This window comes from Vanacampus margaritifer, chromosome 13 (assembly GCF_051991255.1).
Source record: "Vanacampus margaritifer isolate UIUO_Vmar chromosome 13, RoL_Vmar_1.0, whole genome shotgun sequence".
Lineage (NCBI taxonomy): Eukaryota > Metazoa > Chordata > Actinopteri > Syngnathiformes > Syngnathidae > Vanacampus > Vanacampus margaritifer.
Genome location: NC_135444.1, coordinates 15,658,518 through 15,679,860, shown reverse-complemented (window position 1 = coordinate 15,679,860; position 21,343 = coordinate 15,658,518). Strand labels below are relative to the sequence as shown.

The 21,343-nt window shown below is 38.9% G+C and overlaps 1 protein-coding gene across 6 annotated transcripts; it reads left to right on the top strand.

Moving 5' to 3' along the window:
* The first annotated feature begins 81 nt into the window (after positions 1-81).
* tjp3 (tight junction protein 3) lies at positions 82-20,438 on the top strand. Of its 6 annotated transcripts, none has more exons than XM_077584599.1 (28): positions 82-283; positions 6,041-6,097; positions 6,922-7,046; positions 7,259-7,361; positions 8,637-8,931; positions 9,841-9,944; positions 10,010-10,205; positions 10,284-10,356; positions 11,356-11,459; positions 11,540-11,621; positions 11,781-11,942; positions 12,027-12,139; positions 12,350-12,440; positions 12,949-13,031; positions 13,446-13,542; positions 13,703-13,791; positions 13,911-13,983; positions 14,077-14,226; positions 14,716-14,872; positions 15,061-15,169; positions 15,248-15,467; positions 16,668-16,960; positions 17,051-17,130; positions 18,325-18,535; positions 18,686-18,786; positions 18,863-19,426; positions 19,630-19,688; positions 19,760-20,438. In XM_077584599.1, the coding sequence occupies exons 2-28, from the start codon at positions 6,050-6,052 to the stop codon at positions 19,899-19,901; spliced, it is 3,924 nt and encodes a 1,307-aa protein (XP_077440725.1). In that variant the 5' UTR covers positions 82-283; positions 6,041-6,049; the 3' UTR covers positions 19,902-20,438. The 6 variants fall into 6 exon arrangements, with proteins under 6 accessions (XP_077440725.1, XP_077440721.1, XP_077440720.1 ...); XM_077584595.1 differs by lacking the exon at positions 82-283 and adding an exon at positions 503-671 and having other exon boundaries at positions 11,543-11,621; XM_077584594.1 differs by lacking the exon at positions 82-283 and adding an exon at positions 503-671.
* Positions 20,439-21,343: the final 905 nt, after the last annotated feature.

Below are 21,343 nucleotides of genomic sequence, written 5' to 3'. Positions count from 1 at the left end.
GCACTCATATGCATATTGAGTGAAACCATTATCTGTGAGTACTTCCGCATCTATCTAAAACGCCACACCCATTATGGATACGTCAAGTCTACCTGTCCTAACAAGCCAGGAAGATTTAAAAGTAACCACTGTGTTGTCGTACTGAGGTGGTCACGCCGAAACTTTGATTATAAACCGCAGAAACCAACGACAGCGAGTGAGTGACACTTGAGAGAGGATTTACCGCGGCGGGAGCGGGTTTGACGAAAAGTTGCATCGGCGTACAGTCCGGAAGTGTTTACAGGTAAAGCTAGTTTCTATCGTCTGTCAAAAATATCTCGTCAACGTCTCTTTGAATAAATTAGATGATGAAAAAATATGAGCTCAAACATACTAAGAAGTGTTTAACTTTTTTATTTTATTTTTTCGTTTTTCTTAAAATAACGTGGTGTTTTTTGTCCTCGGAACATGTGACGAAAGTGCTGCTAGATGTCTGTTTTAGCTTGCATCATTTTCACCTGCTTTTCTGTTTAACAGGTCCTGTTAGTTTCATTCTCTTACTTTTTGACAACATCCGAGGGAATTTAAAGTTTGGTTTTAACCATTGGCTTGCAACCACGTTTGTACTCCATGTGATGTCTTCTTCATCCTCCTCATCCTCTTCTCGCCTTTCTGGTTCTCCAAGCGCTCATGCAAGTTTCTACCTGCCTCAAACCGAGTTTCACAATAGTTTCGACTCGTAAACAGCTGGCTATTTGTATTCCTTACATACTTGTGCCTTTTCTATCATTACATCATCATTTGAATAATTTAAAGTAAAACTATTGGTATTGGTAGACATTTTGTGCAGTGACGTCCTCCATTTTGTGTCATCGTCCATCCATCTCAGGGGTAAAAAGGAGAAAAGAAGGATTAGCAAAAGATTTTGGACATTATTTTTAATATGTTGCTTTCTGTTCCATAGCTTTTCTTGGCCACAAGGTTTTGTTTTTGTTTGTTCCCAAGCATAAACTCCTCAAAACTGACTGAAGGTAACAACAACAAAAAGCCCCTGATACCAGTTTCACTGATAAAAGCAGGACTTAGTGGTCATTTCTATCATTGCAGGTTGTAAAAATAAAAAATCTCAATCACCAATGTATGAAGTTTAGCAAGAAGTCTGCACCCCCCCCCCCCTCCCAAATGAGCCCCAATCAGAAGTAGGTATCCTACAATTCATCATGAAAAAAGGTAGAGTAACAGAAGGTTCATTGGTGCTTTAATCTCTAATTATTATTATTTTTTGTTTAAAGATGATGTTCAAATCTAAACACTCGTAGCTTTCCAGTAACGCAATCACTCATAGCCTATTACCGATACTGTAGTCAAAAGTCAGGAATGGATGACATCACGCTGAGCTGTGTGCACCCCAAGGCTATTAAATGCGTGGTGTGTGTCTTGTGGATGTACTTTGAATTTTATCGCTGAGATAATCTGAGCACCAGCAGGAGTGGCTTTCTGCTGCATTTTCAGCTGTGATGCAGTCAAGAGAAGGGACTTGTACGATAGAGGCCATGTAGTCACTCAAGTGTTTGTTTTACTAACTACTCGATGTTGGATTGGTTTACGCCACTTGAATGAATAATGAAGTACCATGTTGACCAGCTACTTTCGAGGAAACTTAAAGCATCAGGAGCATAGGAGCTATACATTTCATGTTGTTTCATTTCATTATGTTGAAATACTTTTCAGTTACCATATTTTTCAGTATAGTTTTTCAGTATAGTTTTTCAGTATTTACAATGTAAAGTCGTGGTGAGTTTGTTTCAAACCACAAATGTGTCTGGATGACCCCCTTTGCCTAAAATGGATGCTTCAAAACAAAATGGAAGACTTCCATCGTCTTTTCTACTGTAGAGACTTTGTTGTACGTCTTCTCGGGATGGATACCAAATTTAAAGTTGCTAAATGAAATTGGGCTGACTTTTGGAAAAGATCTCCAAAAGAGAATCACAACAACAATGAGATGAAGCAATATCAAGAGGGCCGTCGCGTCGTACCAAAGAATGTCACATACAAATATTCTTAGTGTAAACTATCTATTTGATCACTACTTCCTGTCTGCTGTGAAGGCAGCCAGGAAGCTTTACTCAAGCAAACAGCCTTTCAATTATTAACAGTCCAGCGCTCTCATTCCGCCATCGTAACCATAGCGCCCGGCGCACTCAAACCAGCCTTGTGGGAAAAAGTCTCAAAGTGGGCCGAGAAGCTCGCATACCATTGAGACTTGGAGCCGGCTGAGCTTCCGGGATGAATCCAAATGGGATCAACTGAGCTTGGAATATGTTTTCTACTGACGGCAAGACAATTTGTCACTTTTTTTATACATTGAACCGCTGTCCGGTCTTCCTGTGGATTTGCAACCCGTAAGACAACAAGGTTGTCATTCGGGCCCACTTGGGTGGGCGTCTTCATCATGAATGCGACCCAGCGGCTCAAACTAATGAAGCATTTTGGTTCCGTGCCGCCCGAGCCCCCGCCACCTCTGCTAGTGGTGCCTGTAAGTTAGTCCCGTTGGTACCTTTTTCTTGACCCATGAACAGAATTTTAATGCATAAAAAAATGTGAATAGAATTGTTGTTTTTTAATTATATATATATATATATATAACATAGCCCTACAAAATATTTTGCAGGCTAGATTAAGACAATGTGCAGTGTGTAATGTGAATAATGTGCAGGTAAAATTACCAAATAATGGTTAATGTATGGGTGGAAGTCACCCTCACACCGACCCACTGCCTCTGCAAAAAAACTTCCGATGTCATCTTCAGCTGTCCTGTCAATTTAAGGCAAAAAGGTCCAAAACTAATACTGTAATAATTACTGTAAAAAAAAAAAAAGGCAAAATGGAAATCCACTCTAAATTGTGCATGTTAAAATAAGACTGTAGCACTGTGTGTGTAAAAATGAATAAATAAATAAATGACAATAATAATGGTAGTATTAGTAATAGTAATAAAAAAATGTTGAACTTGCACATGTAAAAATAAAATTTCAGTGAATCTCACAAAAAAAATAATTTACTGTTAAAGCCCCCAAATGTGCAGATTAAAATAAGACTATTCAATAAGGCTGGGAAATATATCGAAAAAAATATCAACGTCGCAATATTGGCCCATGTAATATACATAATCGCAAAGACATACAATAAGTTTCATATGTAATTTTATGCTTATAGTACCTGAATTTCATCAATCAATAGTTGAACAATATCTAGGGTAATTACAATTATTTAACTAAGAATACAGATTGCTTGTTTTGTTACATGAAAAAAAAAATCATTAATTTGACAATAAATGTTATTTCTTTAGGTACAAAGCTGCGCATGTTAAAATAAGACTGTAGAAAAATTGTTCATAAATAAATGATCATAAATCACCCCCAAAATGTTTTAATTAAAATTAGACAGCTGTAAAAACTCCCAAAAAATGTGCAGTTAAAAAAAAAAATCTAATTAAGATTAGACAGCTGTTAAAAACTCCACAAAAATGTGCAGTTAAAAAAAAAAAAAGAAGACTACATACTTTGTGTTTAATAAGTTAAAACAAGAACAACATTGCTTTGGATGACAGTATCGCTCTGCAAAGGCCGTTGTGCTCTCGACTGTCTGCCCGGTGTCTCCTGGCCGCATTGTTTTGGAGTCAGAGCGACTTAAAAGTCAACCATGTTGTCTTTAGCTTGACCCCGTGGTCATTCCAGGGGTAGTTCAGTGTGTAATGGAGTGTGTGAGCGAGTCGCCGCATGAGTGGTCAAAGTGCGGGTGGGGGAGGAGCGCTTCCACAGGTGAGTCCTCCCGCCTCCATGCCAACGTCGGTCATATCTCGCTTCTTTTGCCCGCCACCGTGAAGGGATCGGGTTTCAGGAGCCGGACGAATGGCTCGTGTGTTGTGTTTGCGTGAGGAATATGATTATCCGTTTGTGCCTTAGCGTTGTTGTTGTTGTTGTTGTTGTTGTTGTTGTTGCTGTTGTTGGGCTTGGAGATCCCACTGGGAAATGGAAGTGAGGTTCAAAGACCAAGGGGTGAGTGCAACAGCCTTGACGTGACATGTTAAAGCCATAGAAAACAAGCAAAATAGGATTTTGCACTTAAACGATACACTCAAGTTTGTTTTTTTTAGTAGCCGTGTTATTGGGGAAGAAATGAATTGAGTAGTTGGTATTTTAATCAAACATGAAATCAGGATGCACTTATGAAATGAGGGCATGGCGCATAACTGTGTTATCTTGCATACTTGGGTGCTACTTTTTGGATACTTAACTGCTTCAACTCTTTCTTTGGTATTTTTTGTTCAAAAGTGAAATAGAAAATGAATGGATTTTATTTATTTTAGCTCTCTGCCTTGTTGTGCATGATTGATTGTCTAATACTTTGTGGTGGGGGGTTGTAATTTATTTAACCATTTTTTTTATTTAGTTTGATATATTTTGTTCATTTTTTTATCATATTTTGTGTCGTAATTTTTTTTTCTCCATACATTTTATTTTAAAAAGTGTTTTGTTTTATTTTTGCAACGTTTTAGTATTGGTTTTATAATTATTTTTTTATTATTATTATTTGTATTTTAATTTCAATGTATTTAAATTTTTGTTCATTTTTGTTTCATTTCTGTTTTTTATATAGGTTATTATTTTAATTCTATTATGTATTTGAATTTTATTACATTTTTTTTATCTAGTTTTTCATAATTCTGAAAATATGTTTTTAATAGTCATTATTGTTTGTAATGTTAGCTTATCTTTATTATTTGCATTGTAGGAGATTATGTTTAGATTTATTTATTTTTTACTCCCAAATTATTTGCTAGCATGAGTTTTTTTTTTATTTTTGTGTTTTTCTTTGTTCTTGTATGCATTGTCCAAAATTAAATCTCGAAAATGATTAAATTAAATTTAATAAATTTCTTTTATTTTGTAATGTTAACTTCTCTTTTTTTTAATCAGTTACATAAGATTTTATTTTCTTATTTGTACTCAAAGTATTTTTGGGGTTGATTTTATTCGTGTAACTTTTTGGCTACAACACTTTAGGATTCATTTTCTATAGAACACCATCCAAAAAAAGGGCAAAGTACTTCTCATAACAAGACAATAAAAGTTGTGCGTAAAGAAAAAACAAGAAGCGAGCGCCTGGTACTAAGAGGCGAGTTTCTCTATGAAAACATAGTGAGGGTGAAAAAAAAAACAGTTTCTGTTTGAGCAGCCAACTCATTTTTATTGGTGTTTAGGTTGATGATTAACATACAAATGGCCTACTGTTCACTGGGCTGACATTTAGCAGCACAATTGTGCCCCATCTTTTCCACTGCACAAGTATTCATATTTCTTCATGTCAATGTTGTTTTTTGCAGCATGTCAGTATCGGCGTACATCAGTCGCCTTCACTTGGAGTAGAGAAGCTGGCTGTACTCGTTCCTTATGGAATGTTTCCTCCTAACTCTCTACTCATTTTGCTTTTTTTTTTTTTTGAATGGGTGTCACTAGGTGAACAAAAGTATTTGGGCATGCGGCCTTGACACCTGAACACGCACGTCCTCTGCCACTAGAACTGACTCAATTATTGTTTGTTTATTTAAAAAAAAAAAAATTATATATATATTCAGTAAATTTTTGATGTCATGAGAAAAAAACTAAAGCGAAATAAAAAATAATAATTCAAAAGCATTGATATACATACAGACTAGATTACTGTATAGTGAAGATCTAAAATTTAAGTAAAACTACTCAACCTGTAAAGAGACCCGCGCAAGAGCAGATTTTGTGTTATTTATCTGCAGGATGTGTCGTGTGCTCGCTCTGGAACCTCGGGTGTTTCATACACACAAGCACGCACCCACACACACCACCACCGCCACCATACCGGTCCATCCAGATAGACGCAGATGAGCATGTGCCGTGTTTCGTCTGCATTTTGCACATATTTCCGGCTTCTCGGGAGCTCCTCGTAAGGAGTTATCTACGCAAAACGTCCCACACGAATTGTAGTCTTTTCTTACCGTTGTTGTTTGTTTTTGTGATTGCAGAAACCAGGCATGGAGGAGCTAACGATATGGGAGCAGCATACAATAACGCTGAACAAAGTAAGTTCCTGCTTGTTAACACGATGGCATGATGTCGCCGTAGTAGACGTGGCAGGGTGGCGGCGTTGCGCAACAGTAGTAGGGCTGGAAATTGTCATTGTCAAATTGAATAGTTCCTTTTATTTATTTATTTTAATATTAAAAAATTGTTCTGTTTTTTGACTCAATTTATGCATTTATTATTTGTGTTAAACGATAAAATTTTTACAACTTTTTTTTTTTTTTTTTTTTTTTTTTTATATTTTCATTACTTATTCTTGTTTTATTTTTCCACAGCTTGCATTTTTATTGCATTTCAGTTTATATTATCTTTTTTATTATTTAGGGCAAAAATACTTTTCAGGTTTACTTTTATTTAAATTATTTTCCTAATTTTATTTCACTCATGAGTTCTATTTATTTTATTGTGTTAATCCAGGTCAAAGTGATTTGCCTCCAAATGCAATACAAGCATGACTATTGCTTGATATTTATTGTATGTATTTGCAACAAAACATCTGCAAATTAAGCAAACATTAACATTCTTTAATAGGATCGTGCGCCAAAAGCAATAAACAGGTCCACGTTTGTCTCGTGTGCAAATCAATATTTGATGCTCATGTAGCAATACCGTATCATATCAGAAATTATATACAAAATCAATATTGTGTTCACGATTACGAGCTGTCTTAAATTCCAAGGGACACACCCTACTACAGCAGTCGACCGGTCGCTGGTGCATACCAGCTGGGCTAGAATGCGCTACCTCTGTCACCCTCATCCACTTGCATCATGCATTTTTTCCCGTCCTCCCACACCTTCATTTCAATCTCTCCGCATGGCAGGATTCCAAATTGGGCTTTGGCTTTGCCTTATCTGGAGGCAAGGACAAACCTAATCTAGACAGCGGGGATACGGCGGTGATGGTGTCCGACGTGCTGCCAAATGGACCGGCCATGGGACGCCTGTTGTAAGTAGACCGCCACAAAAATGATGTCATAATAATAATAATAAAAGCCGGTTTATCGTGGGGAATGCATTCCAGACCAGTAAAAAATCTGCAACATAGAGAGACTGTTTACATTTTTTTTAGCTTATTTATTAACTTGTTTGTCAATTTATGAAGGTACACTTAGCGCTTGTTGTCACTCTCTGACTGATTTTACGTTTTTCTCTTCCCAGCAATAAAGACCAGATCGTCATGGTCAACGGGATCTCCATGGAGAACGTCCACTCCAACTTCACCATTCACACCCTCAAGACGTGCGGCAGGACGGCTAACATTGTGAGGACTTGAAGACGTCGCACTGAAGCATGCTTGACTTCTCTTTTAATCTGCAATTCTGACTTCTTTTTTTTTAGCATCCAATCATGTATATATACAGTATAAGTGTATCAACAGCCAATGTCAGTTTTGTGTCAGCAGCGACTGGCATATTTAGTGATTTAGTTGTGCGTTGGGTTTAAAACTTTTAACACATTTCAGCAACTTTGTTTTTTTTAAATGGCAACGTGACAAGAGTTCCCAAAAATGGCATTGTGTCAAAATGCTAACTCTGGTTGCAATGGTGATTTTTTTTATTTTTATTTTATTTTTTACCTCAGTACGGCACACCAAGACTTTTGAAAATTGGATGGTGGCGTCCAGAATTTATTTTTTTTAATTTGTGTCAGAAAAATTGCCTTTTTGGGGAACGTTTTTGTTGTGTAGAAAATCTGGCCAAAACTGGAGACCGTAATTATTCCGAACTCATCCCCTCACCCCTTTTTCATTTGCTACTTCTCCAATTGGCTGACAAGTTCCAGCTAAAAAATAAATAAAATAAAAAACCCAATGAGCTTGTATGTGCAAAAATTCCAAGGGGTTCCAAATTACTGTGACATTTCAAAAGCGTACTTGACCTCAGTAATCAACTAATCATTTAGTTTTTTTTGTTTTTTGGTTGTTGTTTTTTGTTAGAAAACAGGCAAACAAACCAAAATTTCCTGAAGTTTTGAACATGTACAAAATTTCTTGGCAACAAGACAAAAACTGGGAGTGAAAACTGTCTGCAAACGTCTTTGCAACCTTTTGCATCTTTTTACAAATTGACAAAAACCTCAAATTTGCTACATTCTCAAGCATTCACAAGCATTTGCCACTCAGTGAGACACCAGCTTTAGCATGTATTTAGCAGTTAGCCACACATTTGCATCTCATGGAGATGTTTTAACATATATTCGAACCCACTTTCGTTCAGGCTATTAGCATCTTATGTGTTTGGGTACATTATAGCTCCGGTTAACTTTGTTAGCATTCAAAGTATTTCGCCTCAAAACTTTTTTTTGCAACCTTTTAGCCTTTAATCATTTATTTAGCTCTTTTTAGCATCTCATAAAAGGGTTTAACAGGTTGTAGCCCCTGTTATTTGTATGGCTACCACTAATAAATATTTTTGATTATTTTATCACTATACCCAATTTCAATTAATCAAATAATTATTTTCAACAAAAAAAAACCTTCTTCCCTCCTTTTTTTTTGCCCTCAAAAGCTCTATTCCTCACTATGTTCTCCCTCCAGACGGTGAAACGTCCTCGCAAGATCCAGATCCCCGCTACGACCAGGCCAACTCGGGCCGCCTCCCACTCCAACCTGTTGGACCAAGACCCCCCAAGGAGAACGCGACGCTATTCAGATGCCAGTGACAACAGGGAGGCCAGTCGCTACCACACGCGGGCTCGCAGCTCCTCGCCAGACCGCAACGGCTACGGAGGCGCGATGCCCTTGATGTCGACGGGGTACAAGAGGCTGCCGCACCATGACCTCGATGACAAGCCCCTTAGAACAACTCTGGTTAAGAAGAAAATCTCGGACGGTGAGTGTACTATTGTCAAAAGGTTAAAGAATAAAGTTGGGTTTTATTGTGTAAATGAGTCTAAAATGTTTGCTGTCTGAATGGCAAAAATATGATAAAATATTCCAAAAAATTGTGAGGAAATAATAAAGTTGTAAGAATAAAGTCAGGGAAAACCCAAAACTTTTTTTTATTTTTTAAATGAGTGTCAATGTTTTGAGAGGTAAATCTCTTTTAATGTTGAAAAAAAGCAAAAAAAAATATGTGTGTGTGTATTGTAAATTTATGACTAGTGACATGAATATATATATTTAGAAAAAGACTTGACTTTTGGAAAAAAGTTTATTAATTAATTTTTTTAAAGTGTTATTAAAAGAAAAAGTTGTTTCAAAAGAAAGAGTCACGATGATGAGAATAGTTTTTTTTTTGGATAAATAAATAAGGGTAATAATGAAGTAAAAAAAAAAAAATATATATATTTTTTTTTACTTCATTATATATATATATATATATATATATTTATTTATTTATTTATTTATTTTTATTTTTTTTATTTTTGCGATGTTACAAGTAAAATGTAATTTTCTGAGGAAAACAATCTGAATGTTATGTAAATAAAGTTGCCTTTAAAAAATAGCCATAAAAAATTCAGTCAATTTGATATGAAGTTGATTTTGATTATTGAAATGAATCTTAAAGTAATTTAATTATAGTTCACCACTACGACAACCATTAGATTTTCTTTTTTGTAAGTAAACATCATTAAAAGAATAGTTGGTTTTAGTTTGTTTGTTTAAAAAAAAAAAGAGAGAGAGAGAAATCACAAATAAAAGTTAAACTTCCCTGTAATACAATCACTTTATTTTATGTAGGGGGGCAAAGTTATAAGAATAAATGAGTTTCTCTAACATGGTCATACTCATTTTGCAGAGTACGGCTTGAAACTGGGCAGTCAGATCTTCATCAAGCACATGACCGAAACAGGCCTGGCAGCAAAGGAAGGCACCCTGCAGGAGGGCGACTTGATCCTGAAGGTAAGTCTCGCGAGAGCAGCCGCTGTTTTGTCCGTTTTGACCCGAGCCGCTCCCCCTCCCACCAGATCAACGGCATGACCACAGAGAACCTCTCCCTGCTGGAGACCAAACACCTGGTGGAGAAGAGCCGCGGCAAGCTGACCATGACGGTGCTCCGCGACCACCGCAAGTTCTTGGTCAGCATCCCCGAGGTGGAGGATAGCGCCCCCAACAGCGAGGATGAGCAGCGGCGGCGGCGAGACAGCAGCTCTGAGATGGAGGGTGAGAGGAGAAGACGAGGCGTTGATGAGCGATAGCGGACATCTTCTCAAATGTTATTGATTTCATTTTTTTTTTTAGACATTTCCGACTTGGATGATCGTTCACCTCGCAGAACATCTCGTCATCCTACCAGAGAGAAACGGACGCACAGGTATGCGTTCTAAGTTATTATTACCTCACAGTCAAGAGGTCTTTGGTTTGCACATTCTAATGACATGCATGGTAGGTGTGTTCATGTTTAGACCACGTTTGATTTTGAAAACAGACAGATGGGCCAGGATGTTACAATAAATAAAAGGTAATAATAATAATAATAATTTGTTGTCATGTTTTAATTGTGTTATATATAATTTTATTATAATGAACTAACCAATTATTTAATGAAAATAAAATATTAAATGCATAAATTATTAATTTTAATGAAATATTTTTGTTTTTTTAATTGTGTCAATTAATTGACACCATTTTTTTTTAACACAATTGATATAATGTATAAAATGTTAGTCACAATATGTGTAATTGTGTTTATTTTGCACTTTTCTTTTGTTAACAATAAACAATTATTTAATAAAATAAATGAAACATGTTATATATAATTTAAAATAGTTTATTTTACTTTTTCATATTTACAGTTAATTAGCCCTCCAAAAAACACTTAAATAGATCAAATGTATAACCATTTAATTAATGTACAGTATACCTATAGTTGTATATTTTACTGTTTTTATTAACAATAAAAAATATTATTTAAAAAAAATATTTAGGACAATAATTCAAACTTATTCAATTTATATGTAAAGTCAATAAATTAACAAATTAGTTTTTACGAAAAATAAATCTGGGACATGAATGCACTGTGTATAAATAATATATATTAGACTTTTATTTTATTTTGTGTGCCTTTTTGTTTGCCTGCCAAGCAGTCGAGGGGGTACTCCACCTCTCGCCTAAAATCAGATGGGATTGGCTTTAGCAAACCCAGAACACAAAAGAGGACAAGTGCAATAAAAAATGGTCAGCTGGATAAGGATCATACAAATATATCATAAAACTGGACATTACATTTTGTGGCGCGATTATGTAGGTAGATGATGTCACCTCATTTAAGATTGGCTGTTAATCTTTCCTCCTTGTCTGGGTTTGACACCAGGAACAGAGCAGAACTTCCTCACTCGGTGCTCAAGTCCAGGGATTCTTCTCCCATGCGCTCCACTTTGACTCGATCCCCCACAAGAGGCTTCGCATCTCGCCGAGGTCCGTCCAACAAAGCCTGTCAGTCATGTCCGGCTCTTGACTGATGTAATCATGACGTTTTCCCATGTCATTTCTCTCAGCAGCGTATGACTCGGAGTCGGACCGCAGCGCCTCGCCGCCTCCCGCCCGGACGGCGAGTCTGGACCACTCCAGCAAATACAAGTCAGTTGAACATTACGTAATGCGAACAATTGTGACGTTTCTGGGAAATTATTTTACTTTTTTTTTTTTAATCTGTTGCACCATAGGAAAAGCAAGACAAGAATGCTATAGAGTGACATAATTGTTTTTAAATGTGAGTTTTTTTTCCTTCCACTGCAGAAGCCTGTCTGGTTTGACCATGCTGCCCAATCCCAAAGCTTCCCCGACCGCCCACAACTGGTCGTCATCCAGGCCCGCCTCATCGTCCTCTAGGGCACGCAGGCCCGTGTCGGACTCCGACTCTGACCGCAGTGCCTCATCCCAAAGAGACAGCAGATATAAGTAAGCTTGGATCGATCCTGAGGAGGATTATGAATCAGAACGTCAGCCGTTCTGGTTGTGATTGTTTCCCTTGTCGCATGTCAGTCCCATAGTTCTTCCTGCTGATCTGCCCCACACTGGCCTGAGAGCTTCCCCCATCCTGGTGCGCCAGGATCCCCCAAGGAGGGTCAACTCTCCTCTCAGAGTCCCTGCTCCGGGTCAGTACATTCTAAAAATGGGGAGGGGAAAAAAAAGAATAAAATGAATTTTTACAATTTAAAAAAATCATTAAATTAGAGCACAGTATTAAAAAATATAATTCCATAAAAACTCCAGTTTGAACCGTTTTTTGCATGAGTCCTGCAAAACTGCATCGCATGTAAGACGGTGATGCCTGCTGATCATCGTGTTTGTCTCTCCGTTGTCAGACTCGGAGTCGGAGTCAGAAGGCAGCTCGGCGCCTCCTCGGAGGCGGAGCACCGCCTACAGTCAGGACTCGTACAACAGCAGCAGATACAGGTACACATGAAGGCGCCGTCCCCTCCTCCCCACCCCCACTTCAGCACCCCGCTGGGACACTTGAGCAAACAAGACTTTTATTTTGACGACTATCCTTTTATTTTTGAAGTTACATCCTCTGTCTTGTGATTGTTTTTAATTTTCCACCTGCATGTGTGATCAGATTGTAGCTGTTTTTGATTTTTGTGTGTTTTTTGGGCTGTATCATTGTGTGTTAAGCGCTGAAATAAAAAAGTGACTTTTCACTGAACATGTCCCTCTCCATTATGTGGCTATGTGCTGATTAAACTGAGGACCTTAGCAGAAATAGATTGACTAAATCCAGACTTTAAATTGATCAATAGTCATCACAAAGTGGTCAAAGAGAGGAGTCCCCTCAGACGCAAAGGTGAATATTCCCTCATCCATAATCATCATATTAGCCACAAGCCCACTCCCCGTCCTTCCAAATGTAACTGAGACTTGTCTTCCTCCTCCCTCACTCCCGCCTCCCTCTCGTTTCTTGCAGAGCATTGCCGGACGTTTCTTCGCAGCCGGAAACGGGGCGGCACAGCGTCTCCGGGATCCCGGCCGGCGGCGCGCCACACCGAGGTGAGCATATAAACACTCTTGAGATTTTTCTGATATAGTTGGCTGATAATTTAATAAGAAAAAATCCCATAAGAGACACCTTGCTCCACTTTTCGTCCACCTTAAGGGGAGGTAGTTGCTTTTAGTTGCTTTTCTGTTTTCTGGAGCTGATTGGTCATTATGTCGTTTTTAGTCGACAACAAGTGGCAAAATGGCCGCCCCCTGAGAACATGTTACACAAACACAATATTAATCAGAATGCCATGTTTAGGGTAGTGAGGGCACATAGAACATATTATTGTAAAGATTTTTTTTTTGGGGTGGGGGGGGGTGTTGACTTCCTCTTTAATCGTGATTTTAAACTAACGTATGCATTTGATCTCTGTAAATGCATTGCATGCATTTCTGCCACTGAAGTGTGAGTAATCCCCGCAGCTCCGTCTGAGTCGGATTCCGAGGACAGTTACGCGTCTGTCCCTCGCAGGCGCTCGACAGACAGCGAGAAGTCAAACAGAGCCAGTAACAGATACAGGTGAGAGTTTCATTCAATTTCCCCAAATTCTGCAAGAAAATTAAACCACGTGTAAGGAAAGCTTTGTGCAACATAATGAGTGGCTCCAAGAAATGTATTGTTTTGGATTAAAATTTCAGATTGTGCTTCGATGATGTTATTTCTCTTGTGCTGCTTGCAGAATCCTACCTGAGATCAAGCCCTCTTCGGTGGCTGTCGATCCGGAGCCGCCACGCCGAAACTCATTGCCTCGCCAACCGCCTCCTGATGGTCAGTAATAATATGTGTGTGTGTGTCTGGAGAGATTATGTGTGCGGAGTGTTTGTGTTTAGGAGAGTGAGATGTTGTGTGTGATGACAGGATCTTTGTGGTCTCTTCACACCATTCAGATTCCTCCGAGTCCGACAACCTATTACACCTGCGGAGGTCTGGCAGCTCGGACCGCGGGGATAGCAGACGCAGGTACGACGTTTGAGACCTATTTTCCAGAAAATTGGGGTGGAACTCCACATTTTAGGTCCCGCTATTTTAATCGCATGTTTTATGTGGTAACAGTGCCGCCAATATGACTCGCAATAGTGGCACGATGATGTCTGGGATCTCCGTGAGGAGCAATCCACCAGCAGCAGTCTCTGCTCCCTCCAAGCCTGCAGAAGAGCCCATCTACTCCTTGCCTCCAGACTCGTACCCGACATCCCACCCAGGGTGAGTCCCACTCGGGTCTCGACCTCCCTCCCGGCGCGCAGCACCGCGTTAAAAGGAGAAGTCAACCCAAAAACATTTTTTTGACAATAATATGTTCTATGCAGCCACACTAGTCCAAATATGATATTCTGGTTAATTATGCGTTAGTGGAATATGAGTTAAGAAGCAAAATCAAGCCGTTTTTATCTATCTCAGGGGGCGGCCATTTTGCCACACAACCAATCGCAGCTCAGCTTCAGAAAACAGGTGAGCTGTGATTGGTCGTTGCCTGAGCTTTGAGCAACTGTGATGTCATCTTCAGTCGACAGCAAGTGGCAAAATGGCCGCCCCCTGAGATGAAAAAAAAAAAGCCTGGATTGTGCTTCATATTCCAAAAAATGAATGTCATGTTTAGACTAGTGAGGTCATATATAATATATGATTGTCAAGAAATGTTTAAAGTTGACTACCACTTTAAAGCCCTGCTCTTCTGTTCCCACTCGCCTCCAGGTACAGCTCCGACTTGCAGTCGGTGTCGTTCGTCAAGGAAGGCAGCGTGGGCCTCAGGCTGGTGGGCGGCAACGACGTGGGAATCTTTGTGGGAGGGGTGCAGCCCAAAAGCCCCGCCTACGAGAAGGGAATGAAAGAGGGCGACCAGATTTTGAAGGTGAAGGCGGCTTTTCTTTGGCCTGCACGTGGGCGGCACAATCAACTTTTGATTGATTTCATTTAATAGTTTTGTTTTATTTTCATTTTATATATTTAAATGTATAGTTGTAAATGATTTTGTACAATTGCATTTTTGGAATAATATTCCGTAATTTTTTTTTTTTTTGTTCTCTCCCTTCGTCACAGGTCAATAACACCGACTTCGGCCATTTTACTCGAGAGGAGGCAGCCAATTTCCTGCTTAACATCAAAAGAGGAGAAAAGGTGGACATCCGCAGTCAGAACAAGATGGACAGTAAGTGCAGTAGAACCACAAGCAAGCTCCAGTCCATGTCGGATTGCCATGATGGTCATTGTTTTTTTCCCTTTTCAGTTTATAAGAAGATCATCAAGTCCAACCTGGGGGATAACTTCTACATCCGCACGCACTATGACCACGAGACCGATCACCCCATCGGGTTGAGCTTCACGCGAGGAGAGGTGTTCCGGGTGGTGGACACCATGCATCGCGGGAAGCTTGGCAACTGGCTGGCCATCCGCATGGGCACTGACCTGCACGAGCTCGATAAAGGCACCATCCCCAACCAGGCCAGGTCAGCAACAGACTCCTCCCATCCTCGGGTCCAATACAACAGCTTATTCTTTTATACGCTGGTCAACAATTATAAACAGAAGTCAAATCAAACTTGTTTTTTTCATAGCTTTTTTTACATTTACAAAAGTTACAGGCACAGTTACTAAAGTAAAAGAAACATTTATTGAAAGTAAAATAGTTTGACTTAAGTATAAACGCATTTTAAAAAATGTTACAAAGTAAAATGAAATAGAAAACAAATGTGAAGAAAATAGAAGCTATAGCCCAAAGTATAATTTTACTTAAGTCTAAGCTAAATTGCAATAAAGTACAATACATGTAATTTTACACAAGTCAAAAACAAATATATACAAGTAAATTATAATTTTGTAAAAATAAATGTTAACAAAATAGGAACTCATTTACAAAAAGTAGAAATGCATGTTAATATAATTTTACACAAATAAAAACACTTACAGTACAAATCTATTTTTAAAAAAAACTACAAATTCATGCTTTTTTAAATTATTTTTTTTACAAAATTAGAAACTATTTTAAACAAAATAAATTTAATTTTATAAATGAAATAATTTATATAAATGACAGGTTTACAACAGCAGAATCACATTTTTCAAATTTTTGAAGGTAGAAATGCAAAAATATAAAATGCTATCTTATGAAAGTAGGAAATTGAAGTAAAAATATTTTTTAACAGGAGTGAAACAAATTTTACCGGAAAAAATAATAAAAAGCTAAAACTACAAGTACGCATCTAATTTAAAAAAAAAAAAAAAAAACTTTTTTTAAACAAAAATACCAATTTTTAATAATTTTACCATTAAAAACTTTTTTTTTTAAATAAACAAATTTACATAAGCAGTATCAGGCTTTTAAAATTAAAATATAGTTTTATTTGTGACAAAAATGGAATTTATAAAAGTAGATAAATATAAAATGCTATTTTATGAAAATAATAATAAAATAATGGAATTTGGCAGGGGGGAAAATTAGAAGTAAGAAGAAATTTACAAAAGCTAAAATTAAATTAAGTAGAGTTAAAACTAAATTTGCAATAGTTAAAATAAAGATTGTGTAAATTTGGTTTCTACGTCTTCTATAAATTGCTTTCCAACTTCAAATTGTACAATGCTAAGTCTTTGGTGTGATGGCCACCCTGTGACGTTTCATCTTTCTGTTGGTGCGACCGCCATCCCTTCAGGGCCGAAGTGCTGGCCAGCCAAGAGCAGGCGCAGAGGGCGAGCGGCGAGAGGCCGGTGTCGGGGCCCAGGGCTGAGTTCTGGAAACTACGGGGCCTCAGAGGGAACAAGAAGAACGCACGGCGCTCACGGGACGACCTCCTGCAGCTCACCATTCAGGGCAAATTCCCGGCTTACGAGAAGGTCCTGCTCAGAGAAGCAAATTTCAAGCGGCCCATCGTCATTCTGGGTCCTCTTAACGATATCGCGATGGAGAAGCTGGCCAGAGAGATGCCTGATCAATATGAAGTGGCTGGTTGGTGTCTGCGTATAGTTTATTTTTAAAACACTTTGATGCGTTACATTTTGGACCGGAATGTGATTATTTATTTATTTTTACTCTCAGAGATGGTTCCTCGCAGTGGGGGCAGTGACAGCACCTCGACGGTCATCAAACTGGACACCGTCAGGAAGATAGCTGAAAAGGTGAGCTCAAGCGGGGGTTTTCGTGAACCACAATTTGTTGATGTGAACCAAAACTTCTGAACGGTAGCATATTGAATCAAGTTATTGTTAAGGACTGAGGCCTGCTGCAAATAGCAATTAACAAATACAACAGCAAAGCACGATTTTTGTGTAAATAGTCCCTTGACGCCAGAATGCTGCAAGATTGCTGTAAATCATCATTTCTTTCTAAATGAAACTCCTCGACTCATTTTAAAACCCCTCCTCCACACCAAGATTTTATGAAATGATGGAAAATCACTATTTTTGTCTAAATAAAGCCCCTCAACTCATTTCAGCATCGTACACCAAGATTCCACAAAATGGCTGACAAGCTCAACTCATTTTAAAACGCTCCTTGATGCCAGCAAAGCACTATTTTTGTCTAAATAAAGCCCCTCAATTCACTTGAACATTGACACCAAGAGGCCACAAGATGGCAGCAAAGCACTATTTTCGCCTAAATAAAAAATCCTCACTCATTTTGATAATTCCTTGACACTGATATCCCACCAGATAGCAGCAAAGTAATTCTTTAATTACTTTGACCTGACTAACCAAATCGCTAAGTTGTCAACACTGATTCTGTTCTGTAAACTAGCCTAGCTGCTAGTGTAAGCAGTGCACATTAGTATACTGTATGCTAAAGAGGAAGTCACCCCCCCCCCCAAAAAAAAAAAGATTCTTGACAATAACATGTTCTATGCAGCCGCACTAGTCTAAATACAGTATTCTGGTTACTATTGTGTTAGTGGAATATGATTTAAGCAGCAAAATCCAGCCATTTTTTATCAATCTCAGAAGGCGGCCATTTTGCCACTCGCTGTCGAGTGAAAATGACATCACAGTTGCTCAGGTCTCAGCTAACAACCAATCGCAGCTCAGCTTCAGAAAACAGGTGAGCTGTGATTGGTCATTTCATAAGCCTTGAGCAACTGTGATGTCATTTTCAGTCGACAGCAAGTGGCAAAATGGCCGCCCCCTGAGATGGATAAAAACAGCTGGATTTTGCTGCATAAATCGTATTCCGCAAACGTGATATTAATCAGAATTCCATGTTTAGACTAGTGAGGTCACATATAACATATTGTTGTCAAGAAATGTTGAAGGTCGGCTTCCCCTTTCCACAAAGTCCCCACTGTGGTGGCTCACTCAGGATTACTGTTGCGTTGCCAGAACAAGCACCCCCTGCTGGACATCACGCCCACCGCTGTGGAGAGGCTCAACTACATCCAGTACCACCCCATGGTGATCTTCTTGGACCCGCACAGTCGCAAGGACGTCAAGGCCATGAGGCAGCGCTACAGCCCCGACTCCAACAAGAGCTCCAGGCGCCTCCACTCGCAGGCGCTCAAGCTCAGGAAAGACTGCAGTCATCTTTTCTCGGGTACATCAGTAACGTGCATCACGTGTGTGTTTAAAGTTATTTTATTCTTGTAGGATTTTCCTTTGTCTTTAAATCGGGGGTCGGCAATCTTAAAGCCATAAAACCCTTTCTGTGTCATTTGTTGAGTCATTTGCGCTTTGCTCCCTCCAGCGCGTGTTGACCTGCAACCCGGCTCCAATAATTGGTACCAGGTTCTAAAGGACAAGATTCGCCACCAACAGTCCAAACCAGTCTGGGTTTCTGAAGTCACGGTAATGCACAGATTATTATTCGCATTTGGCACAATCGCTTTGCGCAAGTGCTCTCAATGAATTGCTTTATGTTTAGTTGGAGAGCGGTGGAGAACAGGACCTGGACGCGCTGGATCAAACTCAGTCCGACTACCTCAGCGCCGCCAGTGACCTGGAAGACACCGACGGCGAGCCCTTCACTGACGGCGAGGCCTACACGGACAACGAGGACCCGGAGGAGGCCTACCCGGGTCAGGACGCAGCCAGGAGCTCCAGAGTCATGACCGGGGCCGCCCTGGCCCGCTCGTCCGAGCCCGCCTGGGGCAGCCCGGACGAGGAGACGGACCCCGAGCCTTACGCCGAGGTGTACTCGCCGGTCAGAGAAATCCCGCCTCTGATGCACGTGCCGGAGCCCGCCACGCTCCGCCGCCAGAGCCGCAGCCCGCCTCTGCACCACCCGGATGACTTTCCGTCACATCGCAGCTTTTCGGATTCTGACTTCAACCACCTCGACGCGCTCGCACCCACCTCTCCGTCGGACGGACCCCCGGATTTTATCGCCCCCGACCCGTCCACGCGGTACTCTGTCAGCGAGCCGTCGTATGCGGATGGGCAGCCGGAGCAAGCCAGCCTGACTGCTATTGAGAATAAATTACAGCAGGTAATTACGACGGGTTTGATTGGTCGCCATTTCATCAAGCTTAAAAATCTGCGTGCAACAACCCATATCAAGTCACATCTCAAATTAAAGCTCTTGGTGAGAGCTTTCCAGATCTGGAATTCCTTTGGTGTGATTCTTTCATATGATGAGACAATGACTAAAAAAAAATGTATTCTTGAGATAAAAGCCAATCTGTCTTTCAGGCCCGACAGGCAGAGCCACAAACACAAACTGAGGAAAAGAAGGCTCTTCAGTTCATCGTGTAAGTCTCATGTGGCTCACCATTAGGGAGAGAGAAAAAACGTTGACGTCGTCTCCTCCGCATGTTTCCAGGGTGGCACATCATCACCAAGCGGTCCAGGTCAGACGCACGCAGATCCGAGGAGGAAGCAACAGCTCGGACGAGGATGAAGATGAAGATGAAGATGAAGATGAGGCAGAGGACATCGAATGGGGTCCAGCGACAGAACTGTAGACGAGCCATGTGTTGAACATATGAGTCTTAACGAACAAACAGACACTCCAAGACTATATTTTTTTTTATCCCCAATCCAAACTCATACAAATGTTTATATAAATGCTTGATTCACTTTAAAAGTACTGTGTAACACAATTTATGTAGAACATTTTGCTTGTAAACCTGTATGAAAGGAGTTTTTTTTTTCTACTTGTGGACCAGGAATAATCTGAGGAACTGTTGTTATTAAAAAAAAGAAAAGAAAATAAATGCTCTCTATAGATAATAAAACATTTTTTTGTTGGTAGCATTAGTTCTCATAAATTTTGCATCAATTTTATTTTGCACGTGTACCTAATGTAGTGGCCAGGAAGGATATAACGCATCACCATAAAGACTGAACTTTACAGTGACACACACTGGATGTGCTAATACATTTTAACCTGGAATTTTGTTTTGTTTGTTTTTTTACATTATTTTACCTTTACTGTTATTTTTTTATTTTATTTTTTAGCTTTTTATTATTATTTTTGAATAAATGCTTTTTAAAACTGACTGAGTTGGATCGGATAAGGAACTGTATTGTGGGAATTTTAATGCAAGGGTTGTCAAGTTTGTTCATTTTTCCAAGCACCCATCTGAATCCTAATGCTAATTAAATAACTACCATCCATCTGTACTCCTAAATGCCACAGGAATTAAAAAGTTGTCTATTTTTGACAAATAAAGTTAATGTTATGATTTTTTTTTTAAATAAAAATAGTCCTTTAAAAAAAAAAGCCGTATAGTATTCTCAAGTAAATGTATAGTCACCCTAAAATAATTCCTCATCTTATGCGAACAATGTATTTTTATTTTATTAAGGTCACAATATTATGACATTAAAATTGAAGTTTAACAACATAAAGTTCTGTTTTAAAGATTAAAAAAAAAAACTTTATTCTTGTAACATTTCCCCTTATTAAAAAAAAAAGTCTTCTCCCAAAAAAATTGACTTCATTATGTGTATTTGTTTTGGGAAAAATTGGACTTCATTACTATGATGTGCCTTTTACTAACAAAAGAAACTATATACAAAAACAACAATATAAACGTTTGTAATTAGCCCAAATCCAAACGATTGGTTCATTCATTTGTATTATGTTATATGGAAGGTATGTACTTTAAAAAAAAAAAAAAATAGATTGACAATTTATTGCAAATATTTTTTACCCTCAAGCTACGGCTTGCGGACCCACAGGGTCTGAAACGCCCGCTTAAGCAGACCTAAAGAGAAGGTACTATAAAACCAACAATGTGACAATCAGTGAAGAGATGTTATGACACGATTGATTTTATGTATATATATATATATATATATATATATATATATATATATATATATAACAATGGAATATTATTTGTAGTGTAAAGGTTAATGGTAGCTGCTAAACCCCTTATTGTTCCAGTAATACAACAAA